This window comes from Anser anser, assembly GCF_964211835.1.
Source record: "Anser anser genome assembly, chromosome: 26".
In the NCBI taxonomy this organism is placed as follows: domain Eukaryota; kingdom Metazoa; phylum Chordata; class Aves; order Anseriformes; family Anatidae; genus Anser; species Anser anser.
In genome coordinates, this window is record NC_139747.1 from 4,965,125 (window position 1) to 4,977,190 (window position 12,066).

General features: G+C 68.8%; 2 protein-coding genes across 2 annotated transcripts; one reads left to right on the top strand and one right to left on the bottom strand.

Moving 5' to 3' along the window:
• The first annotated feature begins 772 nt into the window (after positions 1–772).
• CNNM4 (cyclin and CBS domain divalent metal cation transport mediator 4) lies at positions 773–9,293 on the top strand. Its single transcript, XM_083812058.1, has 7 exons — positions 773–2,176; positions 5,199–5,342; positions 5,431–5,568; positions 6,199–6,368; positions 6,538–6,637; positions 7,921–8,096; positions 8,180–9,293. The coding sequence occupies exons 1-7, from the start codon at positions 913–915 to the stop codon at positions 8,372–8,374; spliced, it is 2,187 nt and encodes a 728-aa protein (XP_083668184.1). The 5' UTR covers positions 773–912; the 3' UTR covers positions 8,375–9,293.
• A 1,433-nt stretch (positions 9,294–10,726) lies between these two features.
• Positions 10,727–12,060, bottom strand: ANKRD39 (ankyrin repeat domain 39). Its single transcript, XM_083812059.1, has 4 exons — positions 11,902–12,060; positions 11,660–11,763; positions 11,026–11,229; positions 10,727–10,954 (listed from the first exon to the last, which is right to left on the bottom strand). Exons 1-4 carry the CDS (start codon positions 11,999–12,001, stop codon positions 10,817–10,819), a joined length of 546 nt encoding a protein of 181 aa, XP_083668185.1. The 5' UTR covers positions 12,002–12,060; the 3' UTR covers positions 10,727–10,816.
• Between the last annotated feature and the right edge of the window lie 6 nt (positions 12,061–12,066).

Consider the following 12,066-nt stretch of genomic DNA (forward strand, 5'->3'; position numbering starts at 1 on the left):
TACCCTACCCTATCCCATCCCATTCCATCCTAATCCCATCCCATCCCATCCTACTCTACGCTATCCTACCATACCCTATCCTACCCTGTGCTATCCTATCCTACCCTATCCCATCCCATCCCCTCCCCTCCCATCCTATCCTATCCTGTCCCGTCCTTTCCTATCCTGTCCTATCGTGTCCCATCCTGTCCTATCCTATCCTGTCCTGTCCCGTCCTGTCCCGTCCTATCCTGTCCTACCCTACTCTATCCTATCCCATCCCATCCCATCCTGTCCCATCCCGTTCTATCCCATCCCATCCCATCCTATCCTATCCCATCCCATCCTACCCTACCCTATCCTACCCTACCCTGTGCTATCCTATCCTATCCTACCCTATCCCATCCTATCCCATCCCATCCCGTCCTGCCCCGTCCTATCCCGTCCCGTCCTGTCTTATCCTACCCTACCCTACTCTATCCTACCCCATCCCATCCCATCCCATCCCATCCCATCCCATCCCTAACCCCACCCCTTGTGGGCCCCACCTCATCCATCGCCCCTTTAAGCCCCGCGCTGGGCGTGTCCGCCCTCCGCGGGGAGGGGGCGGGGCACTGGCGGGGCGCGGCCGCCCCTTCCCGGGCGGGCGGGCCGGGGGGGGCGTGGCGCCGGGGCGTGACGTCACGGCGAGCGCGGCGGCCGCGAGACCCCAACATGGCGCCGGGCGGCGGGCGGCGGCGGGGAGGCGGCGGCGGCGGCTGCGGCGGGGGGGGCCCGGCAGCGGGCCCGGGCCCGGGCCCGGGAGGCGGCGGCGGCGGCCGAGGCCCCGCGTCCCCGCCGCCGCTGCTGCCGCCGCTGCTGCTCCTGCTGGCGCTGCCCGGCGGCGGCGGCGGCTCCCCGGTAGCGGCGGCGGGGGACAGCGTGATCCTGGGCATGCGGCTGGAGGAGAGCACGAAGCCGGCGGCGGCGGCTCCGTCGCGGGGCCCGATCCGGGTGACGGAGGGCAGCGAGGTGCTGCTGCGCCTCTACGGGCTGGGGCTGGGCCCGCGCACCGGCGAGCGGGTGGCCTTCGCCGAGCTGCGCCCCGCCGCCAACGCCTCGGCCGCCGCCAACGGCAGCTGCCCCGAGCGCTCGCAGGACCTGGTGGTGCGGCCCGGGCCCGCCGAGCCCCGCAGCACCTCGGCGCTGCTCCGCGTGCGCGTGCAGCCGCTGCGCAAGGACGAGCGGGCCAAGACGTACGTGCTGTGCAGCCAGCGGCGGCCCGGGCAGCCGTGGCTGCCTCACCGGGGCCCCGACGGGCAGCTGGTGGTGCTGGAGGAGAAGAAGTCGCTGCTGCCGCTGTGGCTGCAGGCCACGCTGATCGGCGGGCTGCTGGTGCTGTCGGGGATGTTCAGCGGGCTCAACCTGGGGCTGATGGCGCTGGACCCCATGGAGCTGCGCATCGTGCAGAACTGCGGCACCGACAAGGAGAAGCGCTACGCGCGCAAGATCGAGCCCATCCGCCGCAAGGGGAACTACCTGCTGTGCTCCCTGCTGCTGGGCAACGTGCTGGTCAACACCACGCTCACCATCCTCCTCGACGACCTCATCGGCTCCGGCATCGGCGCCGTGGTGGCCTCCACCATCGGCATCGTCATCTTCGGGGAGATCGTGCCCCAGGCGCTCTGCTCCCGCCACGGGCTGGCCGTGGGCGCCAACACCATCGTGGTCACCAAGTTCTTCATGCTGGTGACGTTCCCGCTCTCCTACCCCATCAGCAAGCTCCTGGACTGCATCCTGGGCCAGGAGATCGGCACCGTCTACAACCGGGAGAAGCTGGTGGAGATGCTGAAGGTGACGGAGCCCTACAACGACCTGGTGCGGGAGGAGCTCAACATGATCCAGGGCGCCCTGGAGCTGCGCACCAAGACGGTGGAGGACGTGATGACCCCGCTGCAGAACTGCTTCATGATCAACAGCGACGCCATCCTGGACTTCAACACCATGTCGGAGATCATGGAGAGCGGCTACACCCGCATCCCCGTCTACGAGGACGAGCGCTCCAACATCATGGACATCCTCTACATCAAGGACCTGGCCTTCGTCGACCCCGACGACTGCACGCCCCTCAAGACCATCACCAAGTTCTACAACCACCCCGTCCACGTCGTCTTCCACGACACCAAGCTGGACGCCATGCTGGAGGAGTTCAAAAAGGGTGAGTGGTCGGGGCCGGGGGGGGCGAAACGCCCCGGGGGGGGGAGGGCGCGGTTCCCGGGGCCGCTGCTTGCTTTCTGCCCAGCTCCGGTTGCACGATGCCGGAAGCAAAACTGCGGCCGAGCCTCCCTGGCAGCTCTCCAGGGACGGAGCTGCCCGGCGGCCGCGAGCTTTTTGGGTGCTTTAAGGGGGTGAGGGGGCTGCAGAGCCCCCACCGGGGCGCTGGGGACGGGCAGCGGCCCCATCTTGGTGCCCGACGCCTCCGGGGACCGCTCCGTAACGGCGCCGGGGCGGCGGAGGCAGAGCAATCTCTGCTCGGCACCCGCCTCTAGAAGCGCTCTGAGAGTGTTTACTTGCGCCTCGTTTTTAATTATCGGCCCCGGAGGCCCTTGAAACGCTGCTGGAAAATTGCTCCGCTCCCTCCTCAGGGCCCTGCCCTGCCGCGCGGGACGGCCCCGAGCCCCGCGCTTCCTGCTGGCCCCAAAAACCGAGCGCGCCCGGCGGCAGGAGGGGCTGGCAGCAGCACGGCGCCGTGTCCCTCAGCGAGGGGACAAGGGGACGCCCGACCAGGCAGGGACCCTGCTGCCAAGGATGAGCAGCTCTGCGGGGTGACGCCGCCGTGATCCCGCTGCTCCTCCGGCTCCCGTTCCGCTCGCACCGGGGGTGCTTGGCCCTGTCCTCGTGGCACTGGGGACGTTTTAGGGGCTTGGGGCAGTCACCTGCACCCCACACCAGGATTTAGGGGATCTGCCAATTTCTCCTGCAGCAGGAGCTCTGCTACAGCTTGGGCCAGGATTTGGCAGGTCCAGGCCAGGCCGATCCTTGAGGGAAGAGCTCGGTGGCCGCACGCTCGGTTCCTGCCTTCCCTTTGCAGCCATGCTGCCCCCGCGCCCCAAAACATCAGCACGGGGACCACGCTGCGACTTGGTGTCACTTGTGGTCGTGACCATGACAGGATCTCATCGCCTCCGAGCCTCTGCTTTTTATCCCCGATTACCACAAGCCTTCTCGGCCGGTGCTTTTGCCTCAGTTCATCTCGCAGCGGGCCAGGTTCCCACCCCGCAGCGTGATTCCCACCCCCGGCCCCTTTTCCAAAATCCAGCAGAAGGGGAGCGGGGCCGTATTCTGCAGCCGTGCTGCTGGAGCTGGGCTTACGGCCGCTGCTGGCGCCGGCTTTCCCTCTGACGAATCCTTATTAAAGGATTTAAAGCGCGCCCGCTCTGATTCCAAAGCCGCCGACGTCCTGCGATGTTGCTTTTCATAGCTGGCTCAGGAGCGGGAGGATTTGGGGGGCCCTCTCTGGGGTCACCCCAAAATTCCTGTTCCCTGGGGCTGCTGCCCCACCGACAGCCCCTGCCCTCGTCCCGCTGATCTCGACCCGGGTTGAGCGGAAGGATAAGGAGAGGAAAACGACCCGCCACGCTCCTGATCGTCCTCGCTGCGACTCCCCTGGTGCCACGGACGCGTCCCCAAGGCTGGCACCGGGGTGACAGCTCCTGCGCAGCTCCAGCGCCCGTTCCCGTCCTTCTCATCCTCTCGGTGCCAGCCCAGCACGAAGCTCGGAGCGGGGACGGGACGCGTCACCCCTTCACAGCACCGGGTCTGGGGCTGTCTGTCCCCTCCTGGCTTCCCACCGTGGGCACCGTGAACACCCCGAAACCCCGCAGCTGCTGCTTGTGCACCACGCGTTGCGGAAGGGGAAAAGTGGACTTTTCACTGGGTTACACAGCCAGCGGGCGCGAGGCCGTTGGGAATCGGCCTGTCCCCGTCGACGTGGGGACCGTGGTGGCGCTGGGGTGCCTTGACGTGAGGAGTGGGGCCCGTCCCCACCGCGGGCACGCCGGCATCACGCCCTTTGCTCTCGTCCTCGCTTGGCCCGCGGGGAGGAACCGCGGCCTGACTCATCGGGGCTGGGCCCTGCCGGTGCCGCCGTCCTTTCGCCGCTCCCCCGGGCCGTCGGCGTGGCCGAGGACGGGGATGACGACGGGCACGGGCTCCCCTCGGCGCCGCTTTTGCCGCCTCGTCGCAGCGGGGCCGCCTGAGCCGCGGGTGTTTGGCTGACGGAGGAGGAACCGGGGAGCCGCGCGGTGCCCGTCTCTAAAATTAGCCTTTTCCTGGGTGGGAGCGCGGCGCTGAGCCGCCCGCAGCCGCCCCGCTCTGAGATTAAAGAGCAGAGAGCGTCGGGGAGGGCAGCGCCGGGCGGGCACGCGCCTGCCCAGGTGGCTCGCAGGGTGCAGAGCGCGGCCGGCCGCGGTGTGGGGATTTCAGGGCCTTCAGGGCCGAGCCTCGTGCCCGGGGCAGGGAATTCCCGAAGGCGGTGGCCGGCAGCGAGCTTTGTTGGCGCAGTTTTGGCTGAAGCAAGAGAAACGGAGCCTCGTGGCAGGGAGATGCCAACGCCCGATTTACCCAGAACCAGGCAACCTGCGCGCGGGGAGCGGAGCGAGAGGAGTTACTGAGTCAGGGCTGGGGAGGATTCCTGGGGACGTGTCCCCTACAGGCAGCGTTTCCCTGCCCTGGGCTCTTTCTCCCTGGATATTTTGGCCCCGTGCAGCACCAGGGGTCCGGAGCATTCCCTCCGGGCTGGGACAGCGTGGCCAGGGAGACCCAGGGAGGTGGTGGCTGCTGGTGGAAACGCAGCTGTGGCTGTGTCGGTTGCCCCATGGCGCTCACACGGAGCTGTGCCAATGTCCCCAGGCCCTGGTGACGTGGGACGGTGCCTCCAGGACCCCTCCCCTCTCCTGTGACCCCCCTGGCTGAGCCCACACCCTGAGATGTCCCGAGCCCAGCAGGCGCCGCTGTTACGGCCTTAATTACTGTCATTAAATATGGAAGGAGAGCCCAGCCCAGGGGCTCATTTCAATTTTTACGTGTTTATTGTTCCCTGACCGGGGTCGAATGCTGCGCAGGGACGGGCTGGGCCTGGTGGCAGGGTCCTGTCCCCGCCCTGTGCTGCCCGGGACCCCCCCAGGGCGGTGGGATCGGGGTGCCCGGCGCGTGTTGAGCGTCTGTCTGTGTGTCCGCAGGGAAGTCCCACCTGGCCATCGTGCAGAAGGTGAACAACGAGGGCGAGGGAGACCCCTTCTACGAGGTGCTGGGGCTGGTGACGCTGGAGGACGTCATCGAGGAGATCATCAAGTCGGAGATCCTGGACGAATCGGACACCTACAGTAGGTCCGGGGCTCGGCCCCACGTCCCCGTCGCGTGCCGGGGTCCCCCGGGTGCCGCCCGCCCCCGCTAACGCCGTGCTCCCCGCAGCCGACAACCGCAGCAAGAAGCGGGTGGGCAACCAGAAGAACAAGCGGGACTTCTCGGCCTTCAAGGACCCCGTCAACGAGCTGAAGGTGAAGGTGTCCCCGCAGCTGCTGCTGGCCGCTCACCGCTTCCTCTCCACGGGTGAGTTTTTGGGGGACGCTCCGCGCAGCTCGGTGCGGTGCCGCGTCTGGGCACCGCGAGGGCTCCGTCCCCTTCCCGCTGCTCTGTAATTGAGGAGTTAAGGAGCATCAGCGTCCTGTCCGCAGTCTGCCCCCAGCTCAGCTGCTCCCCCTGCGGCCTGCCAGGGAGCCCTGCCTGGCACCGTGTCCCCGCAGCTGGGCCGCGTTGGTGCTGTCGCTGCCCCTCGGGTGGCCTTGTCCTGCCTGGAGGATCCCAGGGGTGGGGAAATGGGGGCACAGCGGTCCCTGCATTCAAGCAGGAGCCAGGGATTTGGCAGGAGATGGTGAGGGAGGGGGCTGTGACCGTGAGATCCCGCTGTCCTCCCACCCTGTCCCCCAAAACAAAAAGGGATGGGGCTTAGGGGTGGCAGCACTGACACCTGTCCGTGTGCTGGCACTTGCCAGCCGTATCCCACAGAGTGGGGACCTCAGTGCTCTCCCTCTGGAGCTGGTGGAGGTGCCAGACCTGGGGGCCCAGGGAGGTGTCAGTGGGGCCTGGGGTCCCCCTGCATCCCCCAGCACCTCCGTCCGAGGGGATGGGACGAGGACAGGGAGCCCCGGCAGCTCTGACCCCGTCCCGTCTCGCCCGCAGAGGTGACGCTCTTCACGCCCAACTTCATCTCGGAGAAGATCCTGCTGCGGCTGCTCAAGTACTCGGACGTCATCCAGGAGCTGAAGTTTGACGAGGAGAACAAGAAGTCCCCGCGCCATTTCCTCTACACCAAGAACAAGTCAGCCGACTACTTCATCCTCATCCTGCAGGTACCGCCGCTCCTCCTCGCTGGCTGGGAGCGGGGTGGTGTCACCGGCCACGCGTGGGGTCCCGGGGGGGAGCCGTCACCCCGGGGAGGCTGCGGGGAGCCTCCTTCCACCCAGCCCAGCGCCGCGGGACGCGGCGTGCGGAGCCTGACGCCGTCTCTCTGCCTTGCAGGGCAAGGTGGAGGTGGAGGCCGGCAAGGAGTGCATGAAGTTCGAAGCGGGAGCCTTCTCCTACTACGGGGTGATGGCCATCAGCCCGCCTCCGGTATCGGGTAAGCGTCCCCCATGGCGTGGGCAGAGCCCCCTGCCCGTTTTAGAGCCGCTGTTGGGAAGTGGAGATGCTGGAGGAGGCTCCGAGCCCCGCTGGCTCCCCCCAGGCAGTGCTGGGGCTGGTGCCGCCCCTCGGGGCGCTGCGCCCTGTGCGTGCCTGGCAGCGGGGCCAAGGGGCCGTGCCCAGGCTGGAGCCAGGACCCCGGTGCTGGGCTGGCACCGTGCAGGCGGATCCGCTCCCTTCGGCCCTCATTTCGGGGCGCCTTCATGTCCCTTGCTGAGCTCTGCGAGCAGCCAGACGTGGACCTCGCAGCCCGTGCCGGGCTCTGCTTGGTGCCGTGGGGTCACCAGCGCTTCTCCTGCTCCGTCTTGCCCTCTGCCATCCCCACCAGCAGCACGGGGCAGTGCAGCGCTGCCCCTTTGCCCGCCGGTCTCTCTTGACGTTGTCCTCTGCGTGCGTCGTGCTGTCCGTGTCCCAGCCCGGCCCCACAAAGCGAGGGTCACCCTTTCCCAGGCTGACAGGCGAACGGCACGGCTACATGGTGCCAAACCCCGCTGGGACCGGGTTACCCCCCACGTTCGGGCGTCCCCACCCCAGCCACATGAACTCAGCGCTGGGTGCTTTGCCCCTGGGGCTGGGCCGGCTCCTCACCGTTCGACTTGGGATCCCGGTGCTGCTGGAGGAGGAAAAGCGGCTCCACCAGCCTCTGCAACAGGCTGCGGGGGCAGAGCCGAGCACCCGGTCCCGCTCATAGTGGCACGAGGGCCCCGCGCTCCCCTCATTCACCCCGATTTCCCCCGACTGCCTCCTCTGTGGTTATTTATGGAGGAGCCAGCACTGGCCGGGCGGGTGAGCCCACCTCGTGTCAAGGCTGCCCGCGGTCCCTGGGGCACCCCCAGCTTTTGGAGCACGTCACCGCTCTGTCCTCGTCACCCCCCCTCACCCCCACGCAGGGGGAGCGATCCAGCGGGGCAGGGACGGCGTCCTCGGGCTCGGTCCCACTGCTGAGGACAGAGCTGTCCCCTGGGCGAGGGGACCGCTGTGCCCAAAGCAGGGGGAACTGGAGGCTCTGGCCGGGCTCCAGTTGGGGACCCTTTGGCAGGTGGCAGGCAGGGACCAAGCACTCGGGGACACGTCTGTCCCACCGCTCTGTGCTTGGCTCCATGTCCCCAGATCCTAGGGGACGGGACTCGGGGCAGTGTCACCGGGGGCTCAGCACCGCGGTCACCCACTGGGACCCTGCCCGGTGCCGCGGTGCTGACCCCGTGCCCCCCGTCCCCGCAGAGACCCGCTCCCCGTCCCACGTGGGCAGCCTGAACCGCTCGGCCTCCCTGAGCTACCACGAGCGCTCCGACTCCGTCTCGTCCCCCGTCGGCGGCAGCAACAACCAGCTCAACGCCGGCGCCCTGTACGTGGCCGACTTCAGCGTCCGCGCCCTCACCGACCTCCAGTTCGTCAAGGTGAGGCTGCGCGGGGCCGGGGGTGGCCGGGGCCTCCTGGGGGACGCGACCTCCACCCCATCCTTCTTCGATTCCCCCCGCAGATCACGCGGCAGGAGTACCAGAACGGCCTCACCGCCTCCCGCATGGACAGTTGTCCCCAGTCCCCGGACAGCAGTGCTCCCAAACCCGACCTGCCGGAGAAGCCGGAGCCCGCCGACGAGACCACCAGCCTCCTGAACGAGAGGAACTGCCTGAGCCGCCGGAGCAACCACAGCCCCGTGGAGAACTCCATCTGACCCCGGCCGCGGGCCAGGGACGCGTTGGGACCCCCGCAGCCGCCCTGTGGGGACCCTGCCCCGGTCAGAAACGCTCCGGTGGCGACGGAGCGGGTACGGGTCCGCCGCGCCGGCCGCCGAGGGAACGGACGCGCCCTCCGCCGTTTTCACGCCCGGCGTTCGCCGGAGGCACCCGCGGCGCGGGCCGGAAGGGAGCCCGGTTTTGCTGCTGCTGCTTTTTGGAGACTGGTTCCGTGGTTTCAGCGCGGTGGAGGCCGGAGGCCCCGCGGCCGGCGGGTGTTCGTTCGCGTGCAGCTCAGGGAGCTTCAGGTCCCGCGGGCCGGGCCCCCCCACGGCCTCCCCCCGGGGGTGTTTTCGGGCGGACGCGAGCGGCTCCGGGGCCTCCTCCCGGAGAACCGCACCGGGCCCGAGGCCGCGGCGAGGGGCTTGGCTCCGCCACCAGCCCCCCCCAGCCTCCAGCGGGGGCGCTGAGGACGGCCGGGAGACCCCCCCAAAAAAATAAAACATAAATAAACCGGAGGCGGAACGGGGCGGGGGGGTGACTCAGGGAGTGCCGCGGCCCCGGGACGGGGGGCTCGGGGGGGCAGGATCCGGCACACAGCTAGTGACCAAAGTACGGGCGGGGGGCTCCCCTCCGCCTCCTCCCAAGGAGCTTCTCCGAAATCGCCAGCCGGGACCCCCCCCTCACCGCCGGGGCTCCCCCCCACCCCCCCCCGAAAAGCACAAGTCCCCTGGGTGACCGCTGTAAGTTATTGGGAGAAGGTTAATTATTTTTGTTAATCGTGTCGCGACTATCAGGTCCTAGGTTCTTCTGCGGGGAGATGCTAGAAGTAATAATAATAATAATAATAATAAATCATGATGGAAATTAAAAAAAACAAAAAACTTTTTTATTAAATCTTCCTCTATGCAACCCTTCCCCCCCCGAGAATCTGTATTTATTTTTCGCATCGGGTTTGATTTGTATATTTTGGGGAGGGGGAGGCCGGGCCCGGAGGCCCCGCAGGGGCCGGTGCCGCTGTTGCAGCCTCCCCCCCAGGTTGTGGAACCGACTCTGGAATTTTATTTTATTTTTTTTGCCGATTGGGTAATAAAAAAAAAATCTCTATATCTGTACTGTCGGCCTCTTGCGTGCTTTGGGGTGGGGATGGAGGCTGAGAGCTCCCGGGCTGCCCGTTCGCTTCGCCCTCGGTGCTCGGGGAGCGCCAACGGGATCCTGGGGGGCGTCGGAAGGGTGCTGGCAGCAGGGCGAGGCGCTGAGCCTCCCCCGGAGGCCTCATCAAGGTGTGCAAATATCTGAGGGGAGGGTGTCCAGAGGATGGAGCCGGTCTCTTTTCAGCTGTGCCCAGCGACAGGATGAGAGGCACCGGCCACAAACCGAAGCCCAGGAGGTTCCAGCTCCATTTGAGGGGGCGCTTCTGTCCTGGGAGGTGACAGGGCGCGGGGACAGGTGGCCCAGAGCCCGCGGCTCTGAGGTGGCCTCGCCGCGCTGCCCCGGCCAGGAGCTGGGGTTTGAGGAGAAATGCTTCGCCCCAGAGCTCTGCCGGCACCGCCAGCCACGTCGCCCTTCCCCTACAGCTACGGCCCCGCGGGCACCGGGTGGCCGATCGCCCCCACCCGTCCCCTCAGCATCCTGCCCAGCGCCCTCGCCGCCCGCTGGGACGCTCGCCGGGCTGTCCCTTGGCACCCGGACCGCGGGCTGTCCCCTCTGCCGGCCCCAAGCCGCCCGCTGGAGCGTCACCCAACAGCCTCTGCTTGGCCCCCACCGCCTGCAGGCGAGCACGGCGCCGTTCCCCGCAGGTGCGGGGCAGCACCTGGCCTTTTTTTTGGGGTGCAAAGCTGCTCTTTGGCGAGTCCTGGCCCTCCGTCCGCCCCGAGCCACAACTGCAGGACCTGCAGCTCCTCGCAGCGCCCCGACCACGTCGCACGGGCACTCGCAGGCCTGTGGCTGGATCCGCCCCAAAGCCAGCTGGGGTGGGAGCGGGGACACGGAAGCTTTTTTTTTCTTTTTTTTGTCCCAGCGTTGGGGTTTTGGAGGCGATAAAAGGTTGCTGGAGGGGCAGGGGTACGCGCTTCTGTCCCAGCAGCTCACCAAAGGAGGTGCCACCCCCTGCCCGTTCCGTAGCGCCCTGCAAGTCCCCAGCGGGTGGATTGGGACCGGGCCGTGTCCCCTCCCAGGTCCCCTCCCAGGTCCCCGGGGTGCAGCCCCGGCCTCGCTGCTCCCGTTTGGGGACAGCCCCGTCCCCCTGCCCTCACCACATCTCGGTACCGATGCTCTCCGTGCGCCACCACCTGCGGTGACCCCGTGTCCACATCCACACCGTGCGCAGGGGACAGAGAGGCAGAGCCGGGTTTTGGTGCCAGGACCTCGTTTTGTTTTTTCTCCAGCAGGCACAGAGCCCTGCGGGTCCCCCCGCCCGCGCCGGCCTCACCGCGTCCCCCTCAGCCATCCAGCAGGTCCCGGACCGCGGGGTCCGCCGTGTCACAGGGCCGCCGTCCCCTGGCGTCGCGGGCTGCCGCCAGCGCCGGGTCGAGCTGCAGGAGCAGGGCGCAGACGTCCCGGTGGCCGCGCTCGGCCGCCTGCGGGCGACACCACCGTCACGCGCGGCGCCGCGGCAGCACCGCGGCCGGGTCCCCGCCTCGTCGCCCACCTTGTGCAGCCCGGTGCGGCCGTCCCCGTCGGCGGCGGCAGGGTCGGCACCGTGCGCCAGCAGGAGCCGGACCACGGCGAGGTGGCCGCAGTAGCAGGCGCGGTGCAGGGCGGTGGCGCCGCCAGGCGTGCGGGCGTCGCAGCGGGCGCCGCGCTGCAGCAGCAGGCGGCACACCCCCAGGTGCCCGTTACGGCTGGCGTAGTGCTGGGGGGGCAACGGGGCGGGTGAGCGGGTTCTCCCCCGGTACCCGGTGCTACCCAGGTACCCGGTGCCCTGCCGGTTCCCACCCCCCCCCCAGTACCCGGTACCCCCCTGGTACCCGGTGCCCCCCCTGTCCTCTCCCGGTAGCCAGTGCCCCCCCCAGTTCCCTTCCCCGGTACCCGGTGCCCCCCCTATTTCCTCCCCGGTACCTGGTGCCTTCCTGGTTCCCCCCAGCCCGGTACCCGGTGCCCCCCCAGTTCCTCCCCCCCCGATACCTGGTGCCCACCCGGTTCCCCCCCCGGTATTCGGTGTCCCAGCCCAGATAGCCGGTGTCCCCCCAGTTCCTCTCCCCCCGGTATTCAGTTCCCCTCCGGTTCCCCCCCCGGTACCCGGTGCCCCCCCCGGTTCCTCTCCCCGGTGCCCCCCCCCGTACCAGGGCCGTGTACCCCGCCAGGTCGGTCTCGCTGGGCTCCCCGCGGCGCTCCAGCAGCTGCAGCACCCGCGGCTCGTCCCCGTCCCGCGCCGCCGCCCAGATCCCTGCGGGCAGCGGCAGCGGGCTCAGGCCGGGGGCACCGGGCACCGGCACCGGGCCCCGCGCCGCCCGCTACCGGCTCCCCCCCACCCCCAGCAGCGCGGCACCGCCCCCGCCCGGCCCGGCCCGGCCCGGCCGCGGACCCCGCTCGAAGTCCATCTCGGGCAGGCTCTGGTGCACGCTCGGCACCGCCGCCCGCGGCGGGCAGCACGGCCCCGGGGGGGAACGGCGGCCCGCCGCCATCGGCCGGGGCGGGGCGGGGGCGAGAGGGGGCGGGGGGGTGCCGAGTACGGCCGAAAGGAGCCGAG

Excerpts from the sequence above, each read along its gene's own strand:
- ANKRD39 (XM_083812059.1), bottom strand. The coding sequence starts at position 12,001 with ATGGCGGCGGGCCGCCGTTCCCCCCCGGGGCCGTGCTGCCCGCCGCGG. Across the intron at positions 11,764-11,901 it reads CGAGATGGACTTCGAGCGGG|GGATCTGGGCGGCGGCGCGG; the intron begins GTCCGCGGCCGG and ends CGCTGCCCGCAG. Across the intron at positions 11,230-11,659 it reads TGGCGGGGTACACGGCCCTG|CACTACGCCAGCCGTAACGG; the intron begins GTACGGGGGGGG and ends TTGCCCCCCCAG.
- CNNM4 (XM_083812058.1), top strand. The coding sequence starts at position 913 with ATGCGGCTGGAGGAGAGCACGAAGCCGGCGGCGGCGGCTCCGTCGCGG. Across the intron at positions 2,177-5,198 it reads GCTGGAGGAGTTCAAAAAGG|GGAAGTCCCACCTGGCCATC; the intron begins GTGAGTGGTCGG and ends GTGTGTCCGCAG. Across the intron at positions 5,343-5,430 it reads GGACGAATCGGACACCTACA|CCGACAACCGCAGCAAGAAG; the intron begins GTAGGTCCGGGG and ends TGCTCCCCGCAG.